The 27,678-nt window shown below is 40.4% G+C and overlaps 1 protein-coding gene across 10 annotated transcripts; it reads right to left on the bottom strand.

Annotated features, from left to right (window-relative positions):
- Positions 1 to 1,137: 1,137 nt before the first annotated feature.
- On the bottom strand, positions 1,138 to 11,316 carry MSANTD4 (Myb/SANT DNA binding domain containing 4 with coiled-coils). Of its 10 annotated transcripts, none has more exons than XM_070425994.1 (4): positions 11,246 to 11,316; positions 9,548 to 10,254; positions 4,934 to 5,532; positions 1,138 to 4,582 (listed from the first exon to the last, which is right to left on the bottom strand). In XM_070425994.1, exons 3-4 carry the CDS (start codon positions 5,393 to 5,395, stop codon positions 4,007 to 4,009), a joined length of 1,038 nt encoding a protein of 345 aa, XP_070282095.1. In that variant the 5' UTR covers positions 5,396 to 5,532; positions 9,548 to 10,254; positions 11,246 to 11,316; the 3' UTR covers positions 1,138 to 4,006. The 10 variants fall into 10 exon arrangements, with proteins under 10 accessions (XP_070282095.1, XP_070282100.1, XP_070282096.1 ...); XM_070425999.1 differs by having other exon boundaries at positions 9,548 to 9,655; positions 11,246 to 11,286; XM_070425995.1 differs by having other exon boundaries at positions 11,204 to 11,274.
- Between the last annotated feature and the right edge of the window lie 16,362 nt (positions 11,317 to 27,678).

Below are 27,678 nucleotides of genomic sequence, written 5' to 3'. Positions count from 1 at the left end.
TTTTTTTTTTTTTAATAAAGGAATGAAGGAGCAATGATTTAGAAATGGCATAGGAAGCAGAGAACCTAAAGCCAACAATTGATTCTGGGTCTCATAGGAGGGCACCAGAGTACATAGCTAATATATTTGAATTAAAATCCTTGTCACTCTTTTTATTTGTAGAATCATCAAGAGAAACATTAGATCTGGGTCAGAATGCAGATCATGTTTAATGGGAAAGAGAATCCTCCAAATGGTAGTTACCTCCGGGAATGCAAGGCTATGCCAAGTCCACTTCTGGGTCAAGTGCCAACAGCACAGCCAATGGTACAGTCACAGGATACACACATGTCCAGGGCCCATACCTATGGTCTAGGACAGGGGCAGGCAACCCCTGGCACGCGTGCCAAACATGGCACGCCAGTAACTTTCGCTGGCATGCGAAACCCTCTCTTATAATCTTCCATTTACAATTATTTTCTTAATATCAACTTCTTTATTTTTCAGATAAATTCAGTGTAGGTGCATCTTAGATAAATAATTTTACATAACAAGTTATCTTAAAGACCATAGACATGGATTGACAAGAGAGGGGAAGAGCAATTTCTATGCCTCTGCCTTAACTCTCCCTGCCTTCCCAGATCTGACCAGTGTTTTGGTTTCATCCACATACGCTTGTGAATCTTTGTTCTCAGTGATGAATTTTGTTAAGTCTCATAATAGGAGTAGCCTGACGGATGAAAATAGTAGCTCATGCATATCTCTGAAGGTCACGAAATATAAACCTGATGTAAAATCTGTCATCAGTGATGCAGCAGAAAAAGTCCCACTGATAATATCAAACGGAGTCATAAAGTTTTCTGTCGGACTATCAGTGTACATGTATATATTAAAAAATAAATGTATTTTTCATCATCATATACTGTGTTTTTGTCGCTCGAATGAATTTATTTCTTCAAGGTCCTTCACATATGTACATCTTAAGAGATATCAAGTAGGCGTAACATGTTCTCAAAAAATCAGGGTTGGCACGCAGAATAATTTTGAGTCAGAGATTTTGCTGGTTTTGGCATGCACTCACAAAAAGGTTGCAAACCCCTAGTCTAGGAGCAGTGTTCAGACAAGTGGGGAATGAGACATAAGCTGAGCAGACTGATGTTGACTTTAACATTTTAATTCAAGTTCCCTATGGAGACTTTGGAAGACATAACAATACCAATTTTATATGATAAAAGATTCCAATTCTATTCAGCAAAATTCATTTTCATATTTTTAAATTATGGTAGAGAATGGTAGAAATGGTCAAGTCCCTGGATCCGAAAAAGCTTTGCTCTGCTGATTGCCACACGAGGATAAAAAATGGAAAGATCAAGGAAAGCAACATGATCAAAGAAAAATTAATGTACTATTTGGAAAGCAGCTTCACAAACATTTAATCATGTTGGTACGAGAAAATCTTAAAGTAGGCAAAGAACATTTGAGGACTTTCTACAGAAGGGAATGGGAGACTCATTTTAGGTAGAACACATTTGCAATATCACTAAGTTGCTCTCAAGTTTTAAACTGCATTTTCATATACTAATGCTATTATTCCACACATGGTGAGAGTCGAGCATGGCATATGTTTGATGTAATAGAGACTAGAACAATGAGGCTCAGAGACAACTCCTGTCCACATCACCCGGCAGGTAAAGTGGAGCTGGGACTGGACCCCCGATCTTTCCAGTGCTCTGCTCCTCTTCCACTTCATGCCGTTTATTCTCAGGACATGGTAAAAGCAGTATTTTGGGGAAATCAATTCTGGAAGTGTCATATAGGGGGGATTAGGAAAGAAGGAGCTGAGACAGGAGGCTGCTGCGATACAGGTTGCAAATGCCACAGGTGAGGTTTGAGGAGGTTGATCAAAAGCATCAGAAGACAAGACAGGACTTGATCAACAACCTGGGTAGAATGAGGAAGGCAAAAAAACTATAAAGCAGAGACAAAGCAGGTATCATTAAGTCCATTTTATAGAGGAGGAAATCAAATCACAGACAAGTTGAATGACTTTCACAAGTAGTATGTGGCAAAGCTACAACACATAACTACACCTCCAAACTTTCACTACAACTTCTCCATAGAGCTCTTACACTAAAATCTTGGGTCAGGATTAATGTCATTTTTCAATACTTAATTAATTAAACTGATGAGGCACTGTTTCTTATAAAAGGAGGCATAAGATGACTTAGCTGAAGGGTTGTTCTGAGGAGTAAATAATGTATGAAAAGCAGGAAGCATAGTGCCTAACACAAATGTTAGGTCCCCTGCCCCCATTCGCCATGATAAGGTTCTCTTCCAAGCTGGATAACCTCAGCCCTCATAGCCTCACATGAAATGATGAGCTTCCGGAGAGTTAGTATAGGCAAATTTTATTTCTAGAGTAGAAGCATTTATTTCAGTTATAGAAAAATAACACTATGTCAAGTCAAGGTAACTAAGCAGAAGTCTATTTTTCCTTGTGTACCCATACTCCGATATCACATATGGTTTCAAGACATTCTTAAATTAACAAGGAACAAACGCAGAATCAAGATAATATCTGTCAACAAAAGGGATATATATATTAAAGCTACACATCAGCCCTGGAAATCAGAAAATACAAAGTGATCTCGTGCAGTGATTCTCAACTTTGGCGTGTATTAGAATCACCTGGCTTGTGGAAAAAGGACTTCAGGGGGCTGAAAGCAAATCACCAGGTTAAGCAAAAGCCCTTGGTCTCAGAACAAATACCAGACTTAAGGGACTGAAGATATAAACTTTGTTCCTCAGGAAGGAGCAAAGACAAAGCACACTACAATATATGAGATCAGCCCTTCATTCAGTGTGTGACTTCTCTGAACCTCAATTAAGGAATATTAGGTACTACCCTCAAGAACTGTTCTACAGTTTAGGTCAGACAGTGCTTCCCTAATTCATAACACACAGCTACTATTATCATTATTTCATCATCATCATCATGATTCAGAGGACATTCTCTCCCACCCCTACACCCAAATAACTATTATTTATTTTAAAAGTCAAATAACCACTCACTGAGTTCAAGCTCATGGACTACTGGTACCGTTTTTACATTGGTATCATTTTTACTAGCTTCAACCATTCACTTACTTTAAGACTTCAGTACATGGTTGAAATGACAATTTTACAATGGAAATGGATTCAAAGAAGAAAGGGAACTAAAGCTTAAAAAGTGTGTGTTGCTTCTAAAGCACCAATAGTTAGATGAATGAACTGCTTTTCAAAGTAACTCATTTTGGACAATCACTGATGTTCCCTGTATTGTTTCTGAATCGGGTTATTTATAGATGGAAACATGGAAATAAAATATCTATACTTTTCATCACTTCCTAAATGCTATATACTACACAGTTATGTTTCATAGTTACTAGTAAAGTTTGTTGGCCATGTAAGCAACTACCCACACAAATATCTGAGGTTTAATATTCTGAAACTATAAAACAAACCACAGAGGTGCAGTCAGACTGGGATAGGGCTTCTCCCGTCAGTAATACTGACATTTCTGTTGGACAATTCTTTTTGTGGTGGGTTATCGAGCGCACTGCCAGAGGTAGGCATCCCTGGCCTCTACCCACGACATGCCAACACAACGCCCCACGTCCCAGTTCTGACAACCAAAAATTGCCAAACATCCACTGGGGGCAAAAATCATCCCCAGCTGAGAATCACTGAGCTAGAATTTTACGCAGACATGACTGTAAACTGAGTGCACAGATTATACACACTATGTAATGTCACTACTTTACAGAGTACAGCGCAATAGCTCCTGCTATGCTGTCTATGCTAGGGCACATAATTTTTATGTAATACACTATTAAGCATACAGTTACCCACACACAACTATCTTTTTCCTATTGAAACACTGACATTAAACGGGGAAAAACAGCTAATTCTGCGACCATTTTCATATCACCTGATACAGAGAAAAACCTATGGTTTACAAACACTTGCTAGTGGAGACCTAGAGAAATCACTGCAAGTGTCCTTCCTTCTGAATTCGGAGTCTCTCTTTCTCTACTTGTAAGCGCTCCTTTTCAATTTGCAGCTTCTCCGATTCAAATTTCAAAAACTGCAGCCTATCTTTTTCCAGTTGCAAGCGTTCTCTCTCGAGTTTTAACTTCTCTGTTTCTATGTCCTGTGGTTGAAGTACGGGCTTTTCTCCTTGACCGAGTTCATTTTCCAAAGACGGTTTCTCGGCGTTGACTATCTGTAACCTGAGCTTCTCTCTCTCGATCTGCAGCCTCTCCTTCGCCAGCTGCAGCCGCTCGTGCTCCATGTCTAAGTGCCGCAGCCGCTCTTTCTCGATCTGCAGGCGCTCCTTTTCGACCTGCAGTCTTTCGGCCTCGATATCCAGCCGTCGCTTTTCCAACTCCAGCTTCTGTTTCTCTATGTTTACAAGCAAATGGGGCTCGTCATAAGCAGATCTAGATGGTGTTGAATTTAGAGTAAAAAACTCATCGATGTGAGGGAAGTCAGGAAGTTCATTTTCCCTCCGGGAATCTGGTATGACCGATGACAGTATTTCCTCCTCCTCCTCGATCTCAAACTAAAAGAAAAAGCAATTGTCAGTATTATTTCTATCTCGTGATTGTTATTTGTCTAAATATTTCTTAAAATCTTTTTGTATTGTTTGAGGACATAAAACCATTTACTTTGCATTTTGAATAATTTTGCAATGAGTTAGCTGATGTCACTAACAGATAATTGAGAGAAGTATAGTTAGGTGAAAAGAAAGAGATTAATGATATAAAGAAAAGAAAATGGAATGAGTTTATATTCTATTTTGAAGTTAGCTTGAAAATCTGGGAGCTTCTTAACTGCTCCTGGACTATAATGAACTCACACATCACAGCTGAAGAAATTAAATGAATAAAAGGGCTCACAGGCTAATACTTACCTCAGGACTCTGGGGATCTCTTTCTTCCTCTTCCACTTTGACCTCAGTTAAGGATCCACCTGCATCCCTGAAATCTGCCACATTTTGCCAATCAAAATTTGCTTCGTTTCGGAATCCAATCTTTTCATCTATCTCTTCAGTAAGAGAGTCATCTAGATCAGATGAAGGAAGGGGAAACCCAGAACCAACCAGCTTAATGTTCGCTTTCATCCTCTTTCTCTTCATAAGTGCTCGCCAGTCGAGGTACCTCCTTTTCACTTCGGTGCCTGTCCTCTGTTCTCCTTCTCCCACGGCATTCACACACTGTGCGATCTCCTCCCAAGCCATGCGCTTCATCACATTAATTGTTGTGTTGAGTTGCTTGGAAAAAATGACTTCTTTCCTTTTTGTAATTTCTTTCAAAAGAGTCTGAGTTTCTTGAACACTAAAGTTGCTTTTCCTTTTCCTTTTCAGCTGCTTCATATTTCTAACTTAAATGAAGTGTTTAATGTAAGAGAAGATAGGATTAGAATTTTAGGAATGCTACAAAGTACAAAAATCAAGGTACTTCGTTTAAATCAGTTTCTGTTCCATAGCAGCAAAGGCAGGCTGGATAATTCCTAGAGAAAAAAAGTAAAATCAATCAACCTGTAACTTCTGCAATGTACTTCGACCCAATCAGCTATATACATTTTTTTTTAAACCTTCTTAATATGGCTCAAAACTGCCTACATTTACTTCTGCCCTGCCAGTACCATCTTCTCACCTGGGCTTCTGTAATGATTCCTAACTAATTGGTAATATTCACTGTTGATCTACTTCCTACTTCTCCAGCTCCTTCTCCCCAATCCATCCTCTCGAGTCCAACTACACGGGCCTTCTTTTAGTCATCCTTTCTCACGCAGCTCTTTCCCTGCTCAGGGCATGTGTGCACACTGTTCCCCCTGCCTAGGAAATGGACCGCTTTCTTCTTGGCCTGCTAGTTCCTCTTCATGCTGCAGCTCCCGGACTAGACATCTGTTCCTCAGTGAAACTTTCCCTGGCAAGTCAAATCGCTCTAACAAAAGCTATGACTACACACCTTCCTTCCTTGTCTTAGCTAAATGTCACATTTGTGTTAACATGTAGCCAAGAGTCTCTCTCCATTTCACTAGAAGTTTCGTGAGGGTGGCAAGGTTCTGCTCACCATCACCTTCCCTGAGTCTCGCAGAGTTTCTGGGACACGGCAGACATAGCATAAATAATTTTTTTAATGAATGAATGAGCCAATTTGTCAAAATGACCACTAGTCTGAGATATCAAAAAGAAAAAATTCAGACTGTAGAATAATTTTAGAGGAACACTAAAAGGCTGGCTAAAAAAATCCATAAAATTCAGAAACAACTATAGACAATGTAATTTAATCAGAAATGACAACTACTTATATTTTACTATTTCTCATATGAAAACTCATTTTTAGGTTTTACTTCAAATTCACTCATTGATTACTGTGACAGAGCTGACTTTTCCTTCCTCACAAAGAGGTTGGGATGAGAATGCTAAGGCCCTTCCAGCTCTATCGTCATGTGATCATAAACATTTCCTACCAACATGAAAAAAAAAACAAATACCCACTAAGTTAATCCCACCACAGCATGGAATGTGCAATACCAGCATTTCTATTTATGAACTAAAATTCAGAAGTTACGTAATTTGTTCAGTACACAAAGACAGTTACATACAATTATATCCTGATTCCTTTAGGTTACATCTCCTTCCACTTTATTAGCAGCAGCTTGTGATCCCTAAATCTTAGAAATGCATTGCTAAGTTTTGAGATTCAACTATTTTAGTAGATTTTCAAGAAGAGTAGATTCTAATATATGTGGAAGGTTCTGATAAGTTCTGTATATAGGCAGAAAAACACTTCAAAGCTTCAACCAGGTAGGTTTCACTCTACCATGGTTTCTTCTCTTAAATACTTTAATATCGGCCAATTTAAAATTCTTATTAATGTAAAAAATATTTCTCTAGTATTGGCAATTCAAATAATATCTCCTACTGAAGCAAAACATAACAATTGATTAAGGCTAACTAAAGTTAATTGAAAAGTGCACACATATATTTTATCATTGTTTGAGTCTTTTCTGTTTAGGACTTAAAAGTGAATGCAAATTCCTTATTTCTAAACTTAAATAAAAAGGTATTTTTATTACAATTTCACTGAACTTTTACACAATGTTTCCTTTTCAGGTTCCAGTAATCTTTGTTTAACTGACTCTATGTATGTAATAACATCACCAAAAAGATGCCCATCACTATCCTTTTGTTTCCAATTACTCATGTGGCATAATTATATGAACTGCCACTTGCTGCTGAAATGGAGGTCAGAGAGAACTAAAATTTCAAAAGAGCAGAAAATGAACTCTCAAAAAATCATTGTCAATTTCACACTCCTATAAAAAGGACAAAGCATTCAAAAACAAAAAAGATTGCAAGTAAATCAATTCTAATGTAGACTTCCAGCCCAGCCGGTGTGGCTCACTGGATGAGCATCCACCTATGAACCAGGAGGTCACTGTTTGATTTCCAGTCAGGGCACATGCCTGGGTTGCGGGCTCCATCCCCAGGAGGGGGCATGCAGGAGGCAGCCAATCAATGATGTTTCTCTCTCTCATTGATGTTTCTATCTTTCTATACTTCTTCCTTCCTGGCTCTTTAAAAATCAATTTAGCCTGGCCGGCGTGGTTCAGTGGTTGAGCACTGACCTATGAACCAGGTGGTCATAGGTTTGATTCCCAGTCGGGGCACATGCCTGGGTTGCTGGCTTAATCTCCCCCCCCTCCCAAGGGGCATGCAGGAGGCAGCCAATCAATGGTTCTCTCTTATCATTGATGTTTCTCTCTTCCCTCCCTTCCTTTCTGAAATCAATAAAAATATTTTTTTAAAAAAAATCAATTTAAAAAACATTTTTAAAAAAGAAACAAGTAAAAATTATTATTTTATATAACCTAATATAGCAAAATACTATCATTTAAATACATAATATAAAACGTAATGCAGATATTTTACTTTTCATTGTTTTCAAAATCCAGTGGGTATTTTACACTACATTTTACACTGCAATTTGGACTAACCACACATAGATTTATGTGGCTATTGGCTACTGTATTAAACAGCACAGTTCTAGCGTTCATGATCCCTGCCTCAGGACTATCATAATGCATTTCTTTAGCCCATCCTCCCAACTCTCAGGGTCTCTGCTCTATTGTCTGGCCAATGACTACTTATCCTCAGCCCTTGGCTTAAATGTCTGTTCAAGATGCCTTCACTGTTCTCATTCACCTACCTCTAACGTCTCTGCTACATGCTTCCACTACCAAGCTGTATTATAATCATTTATTTTACATTAGAAGCAATAAGGGATCACAGAAGACTTAGTACTCCAGCTATTAATTTATAATCTTGTAAAACATTGTACATAAAAAACTTACATGAAAAATTATAATGAAGACTACAAACTGGAAGTTGTGATGTGAATACAGACTACCTAGGCTTGTATGTTAACTCTACCATTTACTAGCTCTGTGTTCTTAAGCAAATTACTTAACCTTTTAAACTTATTTCCTCATCTATAAATGGGAAAAATAGTGAATACGCATGATGTTTTGATGATTAAAAGAGATAATTCAACTAAGAATCTTACAATGCCTAAGATATAGTAAGCCCTCAACAAATACCATCTATTAGCCATTTCCTAATACAGTGTCTGGCTATAGTAAGCAAATATTTCATTACTGGATGAATGTGAAGATATAAAAAGTGCAACAAGAGAAGTACTAACAAAATACACTGGGTGTTCAGAAAAAGTAGACATGTTTGGTGGGATCAAGGATGTGAGAAGAAATCAGCATTTGATTTGGATCTTATAAAACAAAAAGACTCATCAGAGACAGTAAATAGAGAGGAGAAACTAGGTACAGGCCAAATGTCAACAAATCTGTAATGCTGGCTTACTAAGACCTTTTACTCTGCTAGAAAACTTACTACAAGAGACAAATATATCTATGAAAGTTCAGGTATATTTTTGAAATTCAAGCAGGTTACCTTCTATATGGAGGCAATGTTACTGTACTAATATATAAACTGTAATACATAAAATATAATAAGTACATAATAATAAACAATGATTACAGTTGTCAAGACAATCCTAATTTATGCAGAGATCCATCCTCAGATTTCGCTGCTCTTAGGCTATGAGATCAATTTAGTAATCGGACTCTGGTAAACTTATCAGCACCTGGCAGAAATCACAGTCCTCTTAAAACTATGCCCAAGTCAACATGTTTTTACAATTTGACAGCATTGTTACTCGCATGTCCTATCTTTTCCCAACGATTTGTAGCTCCAAGCCTCTATCTTACAAAAGCGGTATCCCCTTTGTCCCTAATTGTTCTACTTTAAACGGATGGACTATTTCACTGACCAAATGTACTTTAACACACATATTTAACTTTACTGAAATTGACATTAGTATCTTGGCTTTCTCGTCAGTCATGGCTTAGCTGTATAAAATCCTTTGACATCTTCTGATTAACAGTAGAAAGCACCTGAAGTTTAAATTTGGTAGCTATGCTTGCAGGGATAGAAACTAACCTTTATTTCCATCACTGTGGTTTGTTTGTTTTCCTATCCTCTCCTTCACATTTTGGTATTCATATAACAGAACTTGGGTTTTCTCTCATCCATCATCCAATTCTTTTTCTAAAAAACATTTTTTAATATATTTTATTGATTTTTTACAGAGAGGAAGGGAGAAACATCGATCAGCTGCCTCCTGCACAACACCTACTGGGGATGTACCCGCCACCATGGTACATGCCCTTGACCGGAATTGAACCCGGGGCCCTTCAGTCCGCAGGCTGATGCTCTATCCACTGAGCCAAACAAGTCAGGGCATCATCATCCAGTTCTTTACTCAAAAATATTTGTTGAGCTCCTACTATGTGCCAGGCACATATTCTTGGTTCTGGGTATATAACGCCTCATAAAATGTGAGAAGATGCCACTTTAGATGTCAAACGCTATCCCTTTTAAATTGGTGGCCTTCCCGATCTTTACAGAAGGGAAATCTTACAGAAGGGAAATCGGTAGTTGCACCCTCTAAAAATTCATACATCTTCCATGCTCGGTCCCAGCGAACAGCCATTTTCCTGAATCCAATCTCACAGTCGTCCTTTACTGGTTGGAAGCAGGTAGAATAAGTGGTTCACTTACGTGATCCTTTTGGAGATGATGTGCCGCCCATGGCATAGTATAACTGGGCAGTTTTTCTCAAGGACTAACACTTGAGAAGGAAGTTCCTACACATTGCATAATAAGACAGAATTAAAAGATCTGAGGAAAACCAGGCAGTAAATTCTGGGTCCAAAAAAAAAAAAAAATTGGGGGGCAAATTCATTAGGCTATTCAAGAAAAAAAGCATCACAACATCTACAAGCTTCCCCCACCTGCCCCGCCACCCCAACCACCAGGCAGGACAGCGGTTCTCAATCAGTGCGCGGGGGGTACACCGATGTGCAGCAGGAATTTTTAAAGCATGAAATACCTGCCTAGCCAAGGGCACCCACCTCTTTTCCGTTACATTGTCCATTTTTAAACGATGACGGCCAATTCAATAGTAGACATCAAAATTATATCTTTTTTTTTTTTTGTCAAATAGGCAAAAAAATATATTTTTTTTATGTGCCCCAGAATATTGGTAAATAGTTTACGTGTGCTATGAGGTGCAAAGGGCTGAAAATCGCTGTTATTCACTACCCTGCTAAATAAAACGCTCTCCTCTAAAACTTGCAGTGGGGAAATAACTAAAGTTTCCTTAAGGTCGCCTGATACCCGGTTAATAAAGTGCCCCTCGCTCCCTCCCGCCGCTTCCCCGGGGACCGCCCGGAGACAACCCCGGGAAGATGCAGCACTGAATCCCCAGGAGGCCTCGGAGCCGGGAGTCGCACCTGCCTGGGTCACCGCGCTGCGGCTGCACCCGTGGGAGACGGGGCACCCAGGGAAGACAGCCTCGCTCCCGACACTCAGTTAGTGCCCCGACCCGCTGCCCGTAAACTTCTGCAGCCTCGCTGGTTCCAGCAGCAGCCCGGGCCCGCCCCGCCCTCCGGGTCAGGCTGCAGCCACGACCGGTGCTTCTCCCCGGCGTCGTAGTCCCGCTACGTCGCAGAGCCCGGGCAGAGCCGGCCGCGGGGCAACCCAGCCGCCTGCCGCTGACCCCGCGGGCGCCTTCCCCGCTATGAGGGCACCAACCGTCTGCGGAGCTGCCGCCTCCCCCGGGTCGGAGCCACACACCTGCGACCCCGAGGCACCTCCGCCCCGCCGCTTCTCTGGGGGCTAGGAAAAAAGATGCTTCATTGATTCCCCGCCCCCTTGCTTCGCCCGCCCCCTTACCACCACCCATTGGCTGGCGCGGCTGCCACTCGTCGGGTGCGGCTCGTCCATTGGCCCGGAGAGTCCTGCCTTTCTGGCCGACGGCCCGCCCCGGGTCTGGCCTCACAATGGGAGACGGGTCCCAAACCGGTTCCGGGTTAGTGCCCTGGAATCCCTCCCCCGTGACTCGCGGCCTCCCGCCCTGCGCTCAGGCGTTGGCGCGCAGCTCTGTCAGTCAAGTGCGCTCGAGGACAGGATTGGGCCTTAGCGATCAGCCGGCCGCGCGGTTCCGCCTGGCTGGCTCGCTCGCCGCTCCCTCTCCAAACTCGGCTCTCGTCCTTGACCCTCAACTTTTAAAAGGGCGAAGAGCAAGTAGGACCCTTGCGCGGCCTCCGCGGGTGCCTAGCCCGGCATCACCTTCTGCTCAAACTGCTGCAACCTAGTTTGGCCTCAGCCATGTTTCCCTTGCCAAGGTCGTCAGTGTTTTCCTTACGCTAAATCCAGGCATCACTCCTCGGTCCTTATTTTTATTTGACTTGACGCCTCAAAAAACATTTGACTTGTTGACTGTTTCTTCATTGTTTTCCACAATACGTGCTTCTCCCTCCGGGTTTTCCTCCCTCTAGGTCCTCTTTTCTTTTTGTTTAATATTTTTTTTAAAGTACTTTTATTCGGGGTTTTTGGAGAGCAGAGGGATGGGATGCATTGATCCTTTGCCTCCTGCACGCCACCTGCCGGGGATGGAGATGGGCATGTGCCCCGATCGGGAATGGAACCAACTGAGCCACACTGGCCAGGGCAAAGTATATTCTGTATTTTTGTTTTTTTAATTCTTTTTTTTTTTTAATTTTTTTTTTAAAAATATATTTTATTGATTTTTTACAGAGAGGAAGGGAGAGGGATAGAGAGTTAGAAACATTGATGAGAGAGAAACATTGATCAGCTGCCTCCTGCAAAACCCCACTGGGGCTGTGCCCACAACCAAGGTACATGCCCTTAACCGGAATGGAACCCGGGACCCTTGAGTCCGCACGCCGACACTCTATCCACTGAGCCAAACCAGTTAGGGCTTGTTTTTTTAATTCTTTATTGTAGAAAGTATATATATCCCTTCCCTCCCTCCCCCCCCCACTGACCTGCTCCAGGCCTGCCCCTACCCCTTCCAGGCCTTCAGCACCCTATTGGTTATGCATATATGCATATAAGGTCTTTGGTTAATTACCTCCCACCCACCCACCCTCCCCCACCTTCTCCAAGACTCCTCACTCTGTTCCATGCTCCCATGTCTCTGGATCCACTCCATTCATCAGTTCATTTTGTTACTTAGATTCCACATATGAGTGAGATCATGCGATACTTGTCTTTCTCTGACTGACTTATTTCACTTAGCACAATACCCTCCAGGCCCCTCCATGCTGTCTCAAGGGGAAGAGATCCCTCTTGTTTACTGCTGCACAGTCTTCCCTGGTGTAAATGTACCACCGCTTTTTTATCCACTCGTCTACTGATAGACACCTGGGCTGTTTCCAGGTCGGGTGCTCTTTTCTACCCCCCTTTGCAGCTGCCTCTCTTTCATTGCCATTCCTGGTTTTACTGATGGATCTGTTATCCCACCCTATCGAGCTCTCTGATTACATCAGTAGCCTTCTTCCTGGCCTCAGTATCCCGCCAGCTCTACTGTAGTCCATTCTGCACATGGTAACCCAGACGGGCTGCTTCAAGTGTTTTTTATGTAATCTCAGGTTTTCTCTTTGCCCAGCATCCCCTCTCCACCCTCTTCCTTCTTCTTTACCCCAATTCCTTTGCCTCTTTCAGGGCCTAGATGGTCAGTTACTTTGGGACTTAGTTTGCACTGCGTTGTTTCCACGTGGAAAGATTTCTCGGGGCCTCTTCCCTGCTACGCCCGGATTCCTGGTAGAGGTCACTTTGTGAAGGAAGTCTTCCATTTTTCCACTCACCCTACCTCCACTTCCAAGTTGTCCCTCTAATGTAGGTTTGCCAAGTAAAAGAAAAGCTCGGCTAAGTTTGAAGTTCAGGTTAATAATAATTTTTAGTATAAGTATACTTAGCATCCTGTATTTTTATTTGCTCAATCTGGCAACCCGACCCTGGCATGCTCCCATCACAACCGGTACCGCCCCTCTCACAGCTTTATCACAGGTTACATGCGGTTGGGTCTTTCTTGTTCACTGTTGTAATTCCTTTGCTTAGCACCTTGCCTAGAATATAATAGATCCTCAAAAGAGATTTGGTAAATAAATAATGGAATATCCTGGATGAATGATGAATCCTTGGTGGATATTCCTGGAGGAACTGTCTTCCATAAAATAAGAAACACTTACGAAATATGCTCTTTGAAATGTACTGATCAGTTTACTCTTTCAGATTTTTACATATATTTTGTGAATGAAGCATGCCTTTACTTTTGCCTAAGTAGAAAAAAAAAACTTTTGTCAGAAAAACATGAGAACATGTATTTCATAATTTTTGTTTTCGATATGGTGGATGGTTGTGAGGTGAATGCCGTCAGATTGTAAAAGAACTATCTATCCCTGTTATGACCAGTCACTTCCTGTCTCTGCAGAGTCTGTTCACCACTTGAATCTATTTATTTGCATTAATAACAGGGGAAAAGCCCAGAATGAGTAAATATTCAGGACCTTCTGCTTTTATATCAGAACTCTTTAAGCCTTTTTCCAATTAACCTCAGTTTCCTTACTGGTTGCAAGACCTTTCCCAGATATCCTCATTTTTTTTTTCTCAGCTGTATCTTGTCTGAGAGGATGTGGACCATCAAGAGAGAGTGAAGGTAAACCAAAATGCCTAATAATGTTTTTATTGATTTGGTTTTTGTTAATATTAATTTCAGGCTAGAGGTTTGAACCACACTTATTCTGGAACTGACCTGTCCAACAGCAGTTGCCTCTAGTCAGATCTAGTACAACCAAATACAGTAACTGAATTTTAATTGTATTTAATTTTAATAAAAAAACTGATAATCAATTTAGCGACCAGATCACTTCTAATTATGTTAGGAAAACTTGAGTTATGTGAATCTACTTTGTCAACTAAATTTTTTGAAATACAAATACAGATCTAGTGTTTCTGGTCCAAAAAAAAAAAAAATAGCATCTGACTTGAGATATGTTGTAAGTGTAAAGCATATACAGGATTTTGGAGATTTATTATAAAAATGTAAATTGATCATTGATAATTTTACAATGATTATAAGTTGAAATTACTGTATTTTCATATTTGGGCTAAGGAAAATATATTATTAGTTTTACCTGTTTTTTAATTTTTGTTTTTTGAAATAGGCTAACAAGAAATTTAAACTTATTCATGTGGTTTGTGGTGTATTTCTTTTATACAGTTCTATTATAGACTGTGCCTGGCCACAGCTTATTAAAAGTCTAAAAGTCTTAGAATGAAAATATAAGTTAACTAAAATATTTCCATATCATTGCTTATTATTTAACTAAAGCAAAAGAACAAAGTCACTTTCCCCATATTTTCTCCAAATTCAATTTAGTTAAAAATAAAACAACCAGTGAACACATTATAACATATTCCAGCAATTACATTTAACAGTATTATGCTGTTTTCAGTCTCTGTTTTTGCCTTTGCGCATGCTTTCCCCCGCTTCCTTTCACATGCCCTGCTTCTTCCTTGTCTTGTCTTTATTACGCACTCTTATCTCCTTCAAGCCTGCTCTTCCCTAACAACCTTAGAACAGATTTTCCGTTTTTATGTGAATTTTATGCTTATACATATTCTATTGAAATATCATTCTGTATTGCCAATACCTTTTACCTCTTTATCTCTAACACCCAGCATATTACCTAGCACTTAGGCTGGCAAAAATATATTTGATGAATTGAACTGAACACTGACATGATAAAACTCACTCTGCTTTGTTCTCTGTGGTGTTCCGCCAAATTGTTTGCAATTTTCATCATCAGGTAAATTATAATCTCTCTATATAAACGGCTAATATGCAAAGTGTCCCCTCAGGAGTTCAACTGGGAGACCAGGAGTTTGATCGCTCACTATGATGTGTACTGACCACCAGGGGGCGGCGCAGCACGAAGGAAGGCCCCGGCTGGCAGCCATAAGGGCCCAATCGGCCCTGATCACAGGCCAAGCCTAGGAACCCTACCGTGCATGAATTTCGTGATTGGGCCTCTAGTGGTTAATAAAATGACGTTGAAAGCTTTTCACCAGCAAATTTTCTGTTTCTAAAAAAATTTATGAATGGAAAGCCAGTATGGTTCCTATAGACATTGTGGCAATTATTTTTCTTTATACTATTTTTCTTATAACTGGGAGAAATAGGAAAGGTTAGAACATGAGCTATTTAAAAATGGTAATCATTATAGCAAGAAGTAGCATTGGTAGATTTTAGTTTCAAAGGTCAGTCTGGTATCAAATCTTGGGAAGTCAAATGGTCCCAGCATTCCAACCAGCACCAACTGTGGTTGGGTTGCCATTTTTGTTTATGGTGAGAGATGTGGTTTCTATGGGATAGCCTATGAAATAGTATGGGCTAGTGGAGAATCAGTAACAATACTTTTTCAAAAAAAAAAATCAGCCTCTTCCTTATTTCAGTACCTAAAGATGAAGTTGCCCATGGAAGAAATAGATTAATTGCAAATCTAGTCTTGCACTTTGGAAACTTGTGCTCTGGTAACTTCCTATATGAAGCTCATTTTTAAAAATCACTTTGGTATAAATACATTTTTGTTTCTCTCTCCTGTTTGGCAGTCAAAGAGGCCTCTTGTTGAATAACAATTTTAGCAGTTTTGTAGGAGGACCACCCGTTTCTTTGATTCCCCTGCAGAATTAGTTTTATTTATGCAAAATAGCCTATTTTTATTTTTTTATTTACTTTGTTAATCCTTACTGGAGGATATTTTTTTCCATTGATTTTTAGGGAGAGTGGGAGAGAGAACAATAGAGGAAACATCAATGTGAGAGAAACACATTGTTTGGTTGCCTCCTGCACGAGTCCTGACCAGGGCCCAGGCTGAGGAGGAGCCTGCAACTGAGGTATGTGCCCTTGACCAGAATTGAACCCAGGACCCTTTGGTCTGCAGGCCGATGCTCTATTCACTGATCCAAACCATCTAGGACTAACCTATATTTTAAATCACCCATCCCAGATACAACTTGCATATTTCTTTATTTACCAGGGTCCCTAGCTGCTGCTGGCTGCCGGCCGGGTACTCCCTTCCTTCACACGGCCACCTGCCGCTAACCGGGGCCTCCCTCCCTTCCCCGGCCGGCCTCGCCCCCTAGTCAAACTCCCAGACAACTACTGGTCGAGGGAATAATTTGCATATTACGCTTTTATTATATAGTATTTATTTCTGTTTTAAATTCTTTGTTGTTTAAGGTATTACATATGAATCCTTTTTCCCCATTGACCTCTCCCCACTTGTTCCCACCCCCCCACCACCTCCCGCACTTGCCTTCACCCCCCTACTGACTGTGTCCATGGGTTATGCTTATATGCATGCATACAAGTCCTTTGGTTGATCTCGCCCCCTTTCCCCTCTCACTTCTCCCTTTTCCCACAGTTCCCCTCACCCCTACTTCAACCCCTTCACCTCCACTTCCCCCCTCCCCCTGCGTTTGGATGGTCTGTTCGATGCTTCTATGTCTCTGGATCTATTTTAGTTCATCAGTTGATGTTGTTCATTATATCCCACACATGAGTGAGATCATGTGATATTTATCTTTCTCTGACTGGCTTATTTTGCTTAGCATAATGCTCTCCAGGTCCATCCATGCTGTTGCAAATGGTGAGAGTTTCTTCTTTTTCATAACAGTGTAGCATTCCATTGTGTAGATGTACCACTGTTTTTTAATTCTCTCATCTGCTGGTGGACACTTAGGCTGTTTCCAAATCTTAGCTATTGTAAATTGTGCTGCTATGAACATAGGGGTGCATATGTCCTTTCTGATTGGTGTTTCTGGTTTCTTGGGATATATTCCTAGAAGTGGGATCACTGGGTCAAATGGGACTTCCATTTTTAGTTTTTGAGGAAACTCCATACGGTTTTCCACAGTGGCTGCACCAGTCTGCATTTCCACCAGCAGTGCACGAAGCTTCCTTTTTCTCCGCATCCTCACCAGCGCTTGTTGTATGTTCATTTGTTGCATATTTAGTGAAAATTGATCTAGTCCTTTTTGCATCATGTATTAACAGGAAAACATATGCATAAATTTTATTTAGTAGTAAAAATTAATCATATTGTTTTCTCAATTTGAGAAATTACTGTGACTTTTTGTAGCCTCTTGGTTGTGTTTATGCATGTGCTTTCTTGAGTTTCTTTAATAAGAATTGTACAGAATTAGGAGCTTTTCATTTATTGGCCAGATCTCTTTCTTCAACTCATTTTATTTTATTTATGTTTTTAAAAATGTTTTTGGTTAATCCTCATCCAAGGATATTTTTTCCATTGAGTTTTAAGGAGAGTAGAAGGGAGGGGGAGAGATAGAGAAAAACATCAATGTCAGAGAGACATCGATTGGTTACCTCCTGCACATGCCCTGACCAGGGCCCAGGATGGATCCTGCAACCAAGGTACATGCTCTTGACCAAAATCGAACCCAAGACCCTTCAGTTCACAGGCTGATGCTCCGATCATTGAGCCAAGCTGGCTAGGGTTCTTCAACTTATTTTTAAAAATAAATATTGAATACTATTCTATGCCAAGTACTGATCTAAGGACTTCATGTACATTAACCCATTTTACTATTATAATGACCCTATGGGGGAAGTTACAAGTATTCCTCATATTTTTTATGAAGAAACTGAAGCAAAATGATAAGATTTTTTTCTCAAAGTTTGCACAGTTAGTAAGTGGCAGAGCTGGAGTTTAAACCCAAATAGTCTACACTTAAACCCCACAATGTACTATCACTCAAAATGGATATGATTGCAACCTCGAAGGAGATTACTTCAACTGTGGCCAAAACATTTAAAAAGATTCTAGTGGAGTAAGAGAACAACAAAACTTCCTCCACAAAACACTGTCTTTTTCCTAACATTTGTTGGACTGTATTGTAAGGTCCTCAAAGGCAAGGGTCATGTCATTTATCTTTCTTTTATCCCCAGCACCTAGCACAGTGGTTCTCAACCTTCCTAATGCCATGACCCTTTAATACAGTTCCTCATATTGTGGTGACCCCCAACCATAAAATTATTTTCATTGCTACTCTTATGAATCGTAATGTAAATATCTGATATGCAGGATGTATTTTCATTATTACAAATTGAACATAATTAAAGCATAGTGATTAATCACAAAAACAATATGTAATTATATATGTGTTTTCCAATGGTCTTAGGTGACCCCTGTGAAAGGGTCATTCAACCCCCAAAGGGGTCGCAACTCACAGGTTGAGAACTGCTGACCTAGCACAAACCTTGTTTATTCCCAAATAAACTTAGATTTTGTGTTGTGGGATTAACAGTCTATAAGAATAAAAGCGTAATATGATAATTAGACCGGACATCCTTCCAGATGACCTTCCGAACGAAGCCGGGGCTGCGAGGGAAGCCTGGGTCCCAGGTGTTAGAGGGAAGCCGGTGCCAGCAGTTGAGGGAAGGAAGGCCTACTCTTGCACGAATTTCATGCATCAGGCCTCTAGTGGTTATATAATTCCTTTAACCAGTAGGCTTAGTCAGTGAACCTGTCATTGGTTAGCAGCTGATTGAAAGCTTTTCTGTACTAAACTATCTATTGCTTTTATTTCACTTCTTCACAAATTTCCACGGAATAATTTAAACACCACAGCCTGTTTTGTCCATAGGCAAAGCTCTTGATTTTTTTTTTTCTATTCAGATTGTTTGTGGGGAGTAATAGTGGCTGTGATCAAGATACATTAACAATAACACAAATGTAAACGAGATCCTGAGTTGGCCTAGAAAACGTGCCTTTGGTGACTTAACTTATTTAAATTTTTTAGAGACAGGAGCTGTGATTCCTGGAAAGACTTTTTTGGTTGTTCAACTACAGAAGCAAGAGGAAAGGCAAAGAGGACATAGAAAAGTGGGGAGAATTGCATTTCACAAGATCTAAAAATAGGGAATACCTCAAGTTTTAAACTACAAACACTGTATTTATACAATTTAACACATTATGCTATCTACACTAATAAAAGAGAAACATGGTAATTAGCGTACGACCGCTACCCTTTTCATTGGCTAATCAGTGAGTATATGCAAATTAACTGTCAGCCAAGATGGCAGCCGGCAGCCAGGCACTGAAGCGAGCATGAGGCTTCCTTGCTGCGGACTCAAACGTTCCTCGCCTCACTTGCCGGCCTCTCAGCTGCAAGTCTAAGCAACTATATACTATGTTGCAAATAAGAAGCTAAACAAAACCCCAGAAATCAGCCGGACTGAAAGCCAGGCGGACCGAAACATTGTATCCATGTTTTCAGCAGCGAGGCCTCAGAGCTAAAGCTGGCCCAGAATAAAAAAAAAAAAAAGAAAAGAAAACAAGGAGCGGTTGGAAGCTTTAGTCACTCGCCAGCAGGAAAACAGCCCTCAGCCCCTCACCCAGACTGGCCAGGCACCCCAGTGGGGACCCCCACCCTGATCCAGGACACCCTTCAGGGCAAACCAGCCAGCCCCTACCCATGCACCAGGCCTCTATTCTATATAGTAAAAGGGTAATATGCCTCCCGGCACCGGGATCAGCGGAGCAGCGAGGCTCCCGGCACGGGGATCAGCGTGACAGGGGGCAGCGCCCAACACCCTCTGATCGCCCTGCGGCTCTGTGTGTGACGGGGAAGGCACCCCAACCCCCTGATCAGCCCTGCTCTGTGCCTGATAGGGGGGAGCTCCACAATCCCCTGATTGCCTTGCGGCTCTGTGTTTGACAGGGGGGAGCTCCCCAACCCCCTGATCGGCCCTGCTCTGTGTGTGACAGGGTGCGGCGCCCCAACACCCCCTCCCCCCACGGGCCCTGCTCTGTGCCTGATAGGGGGAGCTCCCCAATCCCCTGATTGCCCTGCGGCTCTGTGTTTGACAGGGTGCAGCACACCAACCCCCTGATTGGCCCTGCTCTGTGTGTGACAGGGTAGAGCCATAACCTCTCCATTGGCCCTGCCCCGAGTGTGACAGTGGTGGCACCCCAACTCCCTGATCGGCCCTGCTGTGTGTGTGACAGGGGGCGGTGCCCCAACTCCCCTATCGGCCCTACTCTGTGCGTGACAGGGGGAGCTCCCCAACCCCCTGATTGACCCTGCTCTGTGTGTGACAGGGTACGGAGCCCCAACCCCCCCTGATGGGCCCTGCTCTGTGAGTGACAGGGGGCAGCACCCCAACCCCCTGATCGGCTCTGCTCTGTGCGTGACGGGGTGGCGCCGCAACCTCCCATCGACCCTGCCTTGAGTGTGACAGGGGGCGGTGCCCCAACCCCCCAATCGGCCCTACCCTGAGCGTGACTGAGGGTGGCATCGCAACCTCCCGATCCGCCCTGCTCTGTGCATGACAGGGGGCGGCGCCCCAACTCCCCAATTGGCCCTGCTCTGAGCCTGACCAGGGGCTGCACTTAGGGATTGGGCGTGCCCTCTGCCACCTGGGAGCAGGCCTAAACCAGCAGGTCATTATCTCCCGAGGGGTCCCAGACTGTGAGAGGGCACAGGCCGGGCTGGGGGACCCCCCCTCCCACCGCCCCCCTGAGTGCACAAATTTTTGTGCAGCAGGCCTCTAGTCTTACCTAATAATAGACAAACATGTAAATTGACCATCCCTCTGCTCCACTCATCAGCCAATCAGGAGAGTATGCAAATTAACCCAACAAAGATGGCCGTTAATTTGCATATGTAGGTGCGAAGCAGCGGAGCAAAGACTGAAGGCTCCGGCCGGAGGAGCGGAGGCCTGGGTCCCGGGTGCCGGAGGAAAACCGGTACCAGCAGCCAGGGGAAGGGAAGGCCTATTGCATGAATCTCTTCGTGCAATGGGCCTCTAGTATATAAATGTATACATAAGTCCAAATATTAAAAATACAGATTTAAATTGAGATAATATGGGGGTTCATGTTAATTACTCATTTTTTCAAAATAATTTCTAACTTCCTAAAAAAGATAAAAGACTATTTTATTATTATACTTTGATTTATAATCTATATCCTTTCTCAGGATATTTAATCTCCATTTTACAAAATAGAAAGCAGGTCTGGAGTGGTATGTGACTTGTCTAGTCACTAATCAGTGGTCAGCCTGAGACCACGTCCTGAGTCTGCTAGCTTCTGTTCTGAGTTCTCTCCACCATACTGTGTTCTACTTCAAAGAGTAATGTTCTGCCACTTCAAATAGCATATTCTTCTATATCAAATCATCTGATTTCTTGAAAACTTCATGACTTGAGAAGCAAAAGATAAAAAACATAAAATAGACCCACATTGTGTCCTTTCCAAATTCGCCCCATTCCCAGAATTCCTAGCTTGGAAATACTATAACAACCACTGCACTGGGTAAATGCTTACTAAGTACTAGACACTATTAAGTGCTTTGTATATATTATCTCTTTAAAGCTTTACAGCTAGGGAAACTGAGGCCTGGAATTTAGGACATGTTACTACTTTATGAAAAAGGAAAACAAGGCTCAGAAAAGTTAGGAGGCTTACTCCAGATCACACAGCAAGGAAGTGGTGGAGCTAAGATATCTCTCTGATTCCAGCCCCATGCTTCACCTAACCATTATGAAGACTTTTTCTCTGAGCAATTAGTAATTTTTCTAAATTACTATAGAGTTGAATAAACTTTTGAAATCACTGGCAACTTATCTAGATATTGATAATTCCAAATTGGTTGATAATTTATAAAAAAAAACCCCAATAGCATAAGCTATAGGTCACATAAAACATCCCTCTCAGAAATGTTGGCTCTGTCTCCATTCAGATCATTCTGTCTACATTTTCATATTTTTAAATTATTTTTATATTACCCCTAGTTCTGTTACATTATCACAAACTTAACTTTAATATCCTTTCTACACTGAATTCTTACTAAATGTCTTCCTATTTTTCTCCATTAACCAAAAATGTATAGCTGAAGTATATTTCTATTGTTATATATAATAATTTAATAATCATGTAATAATATTCATAGGTTGAAAAGTAGGTTATAATACTTTCTTAAACACAAAAATTTCCTCAAAATCCCAAGTATCTTCTTTACTAATTTTCAGGCTCTTAATTGCCAATATTTGACTGTATAATTCTCCTGAAAAGAAACAAAATTATTCTTCTTTATTCATTAATATTTGACATTAATCTCATCATGCCATAAATTAAAGCCATTTTTATAGACATTTAACAGGCTAATTTTTAAAACAGAAGAATTGCTTTACTTTTGTTCTACTTTGAGTTTTTTCTTCTATATTTTTCTATTTTTTAAGCCTGTTTTCCAGTTTGATTAAAGTGCAGCAAACTGTGTCTTATCTATGTCCTAGGTCTAGAAAACATTTCATACATATTGGGCATTAATAGCACTGGCCCTCCCTTTTTCTTGGGGACTTGAAAGGGGTTTTATTTTAATAGAATTTGGAAATGGTGTCAGAATCCAAAGATTCATTACTATAGCAACAGCAAATAGAAAGACTAAATGTCAAACACATTCACTGTTGCTATAGTGATAGTTCGTTGCTTTACCAGTTATGTTTACTGTTCCATTCTGGTCAGTTTTTAAAATATGCTTATCTACCGTATATGAATGTTCAAAAAGGGGAGAAAAGGTTTAAACTCATTTAAGAAAGAAAGAAGCCCTTCAAGAGATGGAAGCAATTTGTTTCACTGTCCATTATTTAATAAGAAACTCACAGAGTTCACAAAAAGGCTATAAGGGAAAAAGAAAATCTCATTTCTTTTGGGAAAAAAAAAGTATTCTTCCTATTTTCAGTCAGGGAAATTGAAGCATGAAGTGTAAGGCATGTCTGTATTGTCATTTCATGCTATTTCAAACCATTTTTTTCTGAGCTTCTGAAAACAGGGAATTCTGCTACTTTGAAATGGAAAACTTTTTAAGCTGTAGCACTTGAGGGCTCATGGCTGCCAAAGAACTGAGCCCGAGACAAAAATCATTAAAGCAGGCAATAATTGATTCTAGCTCCTTATCTTCCTTTTCCTTTCAGCAGCCTCCTCCCCTTGCTGATAAAACATTCTCATTGTTGTAACTCATCAAGCCCCGCCCACTTCCCACAACTTAATGAGTTCCCTTGATTTGTACTTTTCTCATCCTCTTCCCTTAATTATTCCAAGACTAAAGCTAGGCAGGACAGGAGCCATGCTCACTTTCACATTGAAAATATAGTCCCTAGCACAATGCCTGGCTCATAGTATGACAAATAAATATTAATTGAATGAATGAGCTTCCATCAAATGATGTCCTTTGTTTTAGTCTTTCTAAGACTCTACTGGATTGCTCAACACCAAATTCTAAGTAATGTGCAAATGGCCTAGTAGGTCACTTTTCTCAAAATACAGTATGCTTTAGAAATGGCTGGTATCTATAGGCTCATTTGGAAAGTGGTGGTTGGGAAATCAAGCTGCAATTAATCTGTAGAAGCAATGTGCTAAATGGTAGTTTCTGAGTTTACCAGCAAAAATACATGTAATGCCAATTGTGCCTAAGCTATAAAAATAATAGTATCACTTCCATAATTTCTAGTCTCTTTCATAACATAATGGGAAACTTTTTAAGCTGTAGCAGTTGAGGGCTCATGGCTGCCAAAGAACTGAGCCCTAGACAAAACCATTAAAGCAGGCAGTAATTGATTCTAGCTCCTTATCTTCCTTTTCCTTTCAGCAGCCTCCTCCCCTTGTTGATAAAACATTCTCATTGTCCTAACTCATCAAGGCCCTCCCCTTCCCACAACTTAATGAGTTCCCTTGATTTGTACCTTTCTCCAAATTTAACTTCTATTTCATTTTAGGATTTAGGTAGCTCATCTCCAACAGCCAATAATGGTAGTTCTGACAACAGAAAACATTCTAAGGTACCAGTAATAGGCAGGATAACGTTTCCTGAAAGAGGTCCATATCCTAATCCCCGGAACATATGACTATGTTCATGTTACCTTACAAGGGAGAACAGACTTTCCACATGTGATTAAGGATCTTGAGCTGGGGAAATTGTTCTGGATTATCTTGGTGGGCCCAGTTTCATTTGAAAATAAAAGAGGGAGGAGGAGAGTGTCAAAATGATGCATGTGAGAAAACTTGACCACCATTGCTGGCTTTGAAGAAGGAGTAAGGGAACCATAAATCAAGGAATGTGCGTAGGCTCTAGAAGCTGGAAACTTCAGGGAAATGAATGTTAACACTATGACTCCAGTTTTGGAATTTTGAACTCAAGAGCTATAGGAGAATAAATTTGTATTGTTTTAAGCCACCAGTTTTGTATTAATCGTTATAGCAGCCATAGGAAACTAATGCATCTTCTACATCTACATAAAGGACATGAGCTCTCAAAGAGCAATGGTTCTGATTTTGATTTGGCCAACTTCCATGTTAAAACTCTTCCCTCAGCCACTGTACTATCCTTACTTTCTAGTGAGCAAAAGAACTTCACTCATATTAAAAATGTACAAAATAACAATAAGAATGAGAAATAGCAATCATTAAAGACAAAAAAGCAAAAGTAAAATTTTTATAAGTATATTAATTTCCACAACCAGGTCAAGCTAACACAGATGACTTAATAATAACAATTTTCCCCCTAGAAAATGTTGGCTATTCCAATGATCTGCATATGCCTGTACACAAAAAGAAAGTTGGTAGTATTGCCAAGCATTATGTGAAGTCTCAGTGAACTCATGATATACTAGTTATAGTTTATGAGTATCCAATTTTATTAACCCTTAATAACTTACTAGGTAGGTTACTCAAAATCAGCCATATATATATAAAAGCTTAAGCGACCATTATGACCAGTCGACCGAATGATCAGTCGCTATGATGCACACTGACCACCAGGGGGCAGATGCTCAATGCAGGAGCTGAACCCTGGTGGTCAGAGCACTCCCACAGCCAACCTCCCGCAGCTGGCCATCCTCCTGTGGTCCCTCCCCCGAGCCAGCCCAGATTGGCCCTGATGGCAGGCTAGGCTGAGGGACCCCACCAACGCACAAATTCGTGCACCAGGCCTCTAATATCCATATGAAAAAGTAAAGCCTTTGAAATGGACCATTAAGAACAATAAAAGTCTTGATTTGGAATACCTCTAGGACAAAGTATGAGACAAAACTTTGAGAAACAGTGCATAATCACTCTTCCTGCAAGTTTTGTGTAATGAATTGGAGAGGAAATGCCCATTGTGTGCATAAAATGAGGAACTAAAAAGAGGAGTTGAAGGGAGGTGAAGTAACAGAATTTGAAATTTTGATTCCTGAGATATGATCCCATTCATTATATAGGTCATTATAAATTGATTCTTTTTCTTGGAACACTTTGTTTTGAACTTTTGTTTTTTATTCATCTATAGATATTTCAAAATGTATCTCTAGAAGATATAGAATACAATATTATAATAATTTACACAATTAAAAATCTAATTGGTACAATCTAATCTAGGAATTAGAGTTACCTGCCAGATAAAAGTGTGGTTGTGATGCTGTATTTTAGAAATATTCCATAGGAAACTAATAATAGATGTTCCAAATATTAAGATGGGAACCACTGAATCACAGGAGTGGAAGGTTCTCTACAGGTGATCTAGTTCAAGTAAGTGAATGTTTTAATCCCATCTCCCCAGCACCACTAGGAATTTTCTACCTAAATTTTCCCATTTCCTTTAATTTTCACAATAGTATTTCAAGCATCATCACACCTTGGTTCTTTAGAATATTTCTAGTGTTCTCTTTTCAATGCAATATTCTAGATATGAAATGGGATCTCCCCATAGCAGAATAATCAGATCATAATTTTTCTTATTCTATTAATGAATTCTAAGATTACATTAATCTGTTGTTCATCTCTTTTGATTGACACATTTCATTCAATAAAAATGTATAGAGGATCTGCTATGAGAACACAAGAAACAAAAACTTTTGCTCTGTATCACTGACATATAAATGTAAAGGTCCTAAATTTATTTTGAAATCTACCCAGCCAGAATCTTGTCAGTTTCAGACCCTCTATAAGCCACTGCTTGTCCATGAGATGTCTGTTGCTGTTCTATTCTAAAAACATTTTTAAAGACTTTGTGGCTTACCATGTGTAAGGATGACCATTCTTTCACAATAAATATCTTCTTTTTCTTCTTTTTTTAAAAAATTTAATTGATTTCAGAGAAGAAGGGAGAGAGAGAGAGAGATAGAAACATCAATGATGAGAATCACTGATCAGCTGCCTCCTGCACACCCTCCACTGGGGACCGAGCCTGCAACTCGGGCATGTGCTCTTGACTGGAATCAAATCTGAGAACTCTCAGTCCACAGGCTGACACTCTATCCACTGAGCCAAACCAGCTAGGGCAACACAATAAACATCTTTAAATGAAAATACTTTTATCCACTTTTTACACTTGTCATTTAACTCAGAATTATTAACTATTTCCTTCCCTTCCTAATATACATATATATAAAACATTGAATGAAAATCTACAGAACTATACTGAGCTATTTTATAAAACAAAACAAAACAAGATACAACCTCAGCACTTTAAGAATGATGAAAAGAAGAAGAAATGATGCACAAATATAAGATCTAAGCATTGCTCTGTAGTCAGTTGCCACAACAACAGCAGCAGCGCATTATAGAGGACAATTATTAGGAAGCACATCACCCAGCATTCTTCGAGTTGGCCATTTGATTATACTTGTTCCATTCATGCATGTGGACTTCGGACATTATTTTAAATTATGCCATAAAGAAAGCCGAACATGATTTTTGTTTTATGTAGAAAACAAAATGGTTTTGCAGCATCACTGACTAAAGTAATAACTGTTATTTCAAGGCACTTTTTTTTAGAGCATGAGGCGCTACATTTGCTGAGAAAAAAAGATACCTAAGGTCATTTGAATCAACATAAACTAATCCACAGGGAGTTTCACAGCCAACAAAGGAAGGGCCCTGTTCAGCATTCTAATGAGACTAGTTGTGTTCTTCCCTACCTCCAACCTTAATATTTTGATTTTCTTTCTTCGCTTTTTTTTTTAACTATTACATTCCATCTCCTCTGTGTTCCAGTTCTCAACATCTTTTGCCTATAGCAGTGATGGCGAACCTTTTGAGCTCGGCATGTCAGCATTTTGAAAAACCCTAACTTAACTCTGGTGCCGTGTCACATATAGAAATTTTTTGATATTTGCAACCATAGTAAAACAAAGATTTATA

This window comes from Myotis yumanensis, unplaced genomic scaffold, assembly GCF_028538775.1.
Source record: "Myotis yumanensis isolate MYYU_CA2020_CCGP unplaced genomic scaffold, mMyoYum1.0.hap1 SCAF_10, whole genome shotgun sequence".
Lineage (NCBI taxonomy): Eukaryota > Metazoa > Chordata > Mammalia > Chiroptera > Vespertilionidae > Myotis > Myotis yumanensis.
Note: the sequence above shows the minus strand (reverse complement) of the source record. Positions and strands in the feature narration are given on the sequence as shown.

Excerpts from the sequence above, each read along its gene's own strand:
- MSANTD4 (XM_070425994.1), bottom strand. The coding sequence starts at position 5,395 with ATGAAGCAGCTGAAAAGGAAAAGGAAAAGCAACTTTAGTGTTCAAGAA. Across the intron at positions 4,583-4,933 it reads GAGATCCCCAGAGTCCTGAG|TTTGAGATCGAGGAGGAGGA; the intron begins GTAAGTATTAGC and ends TTTTTCTTTTAG.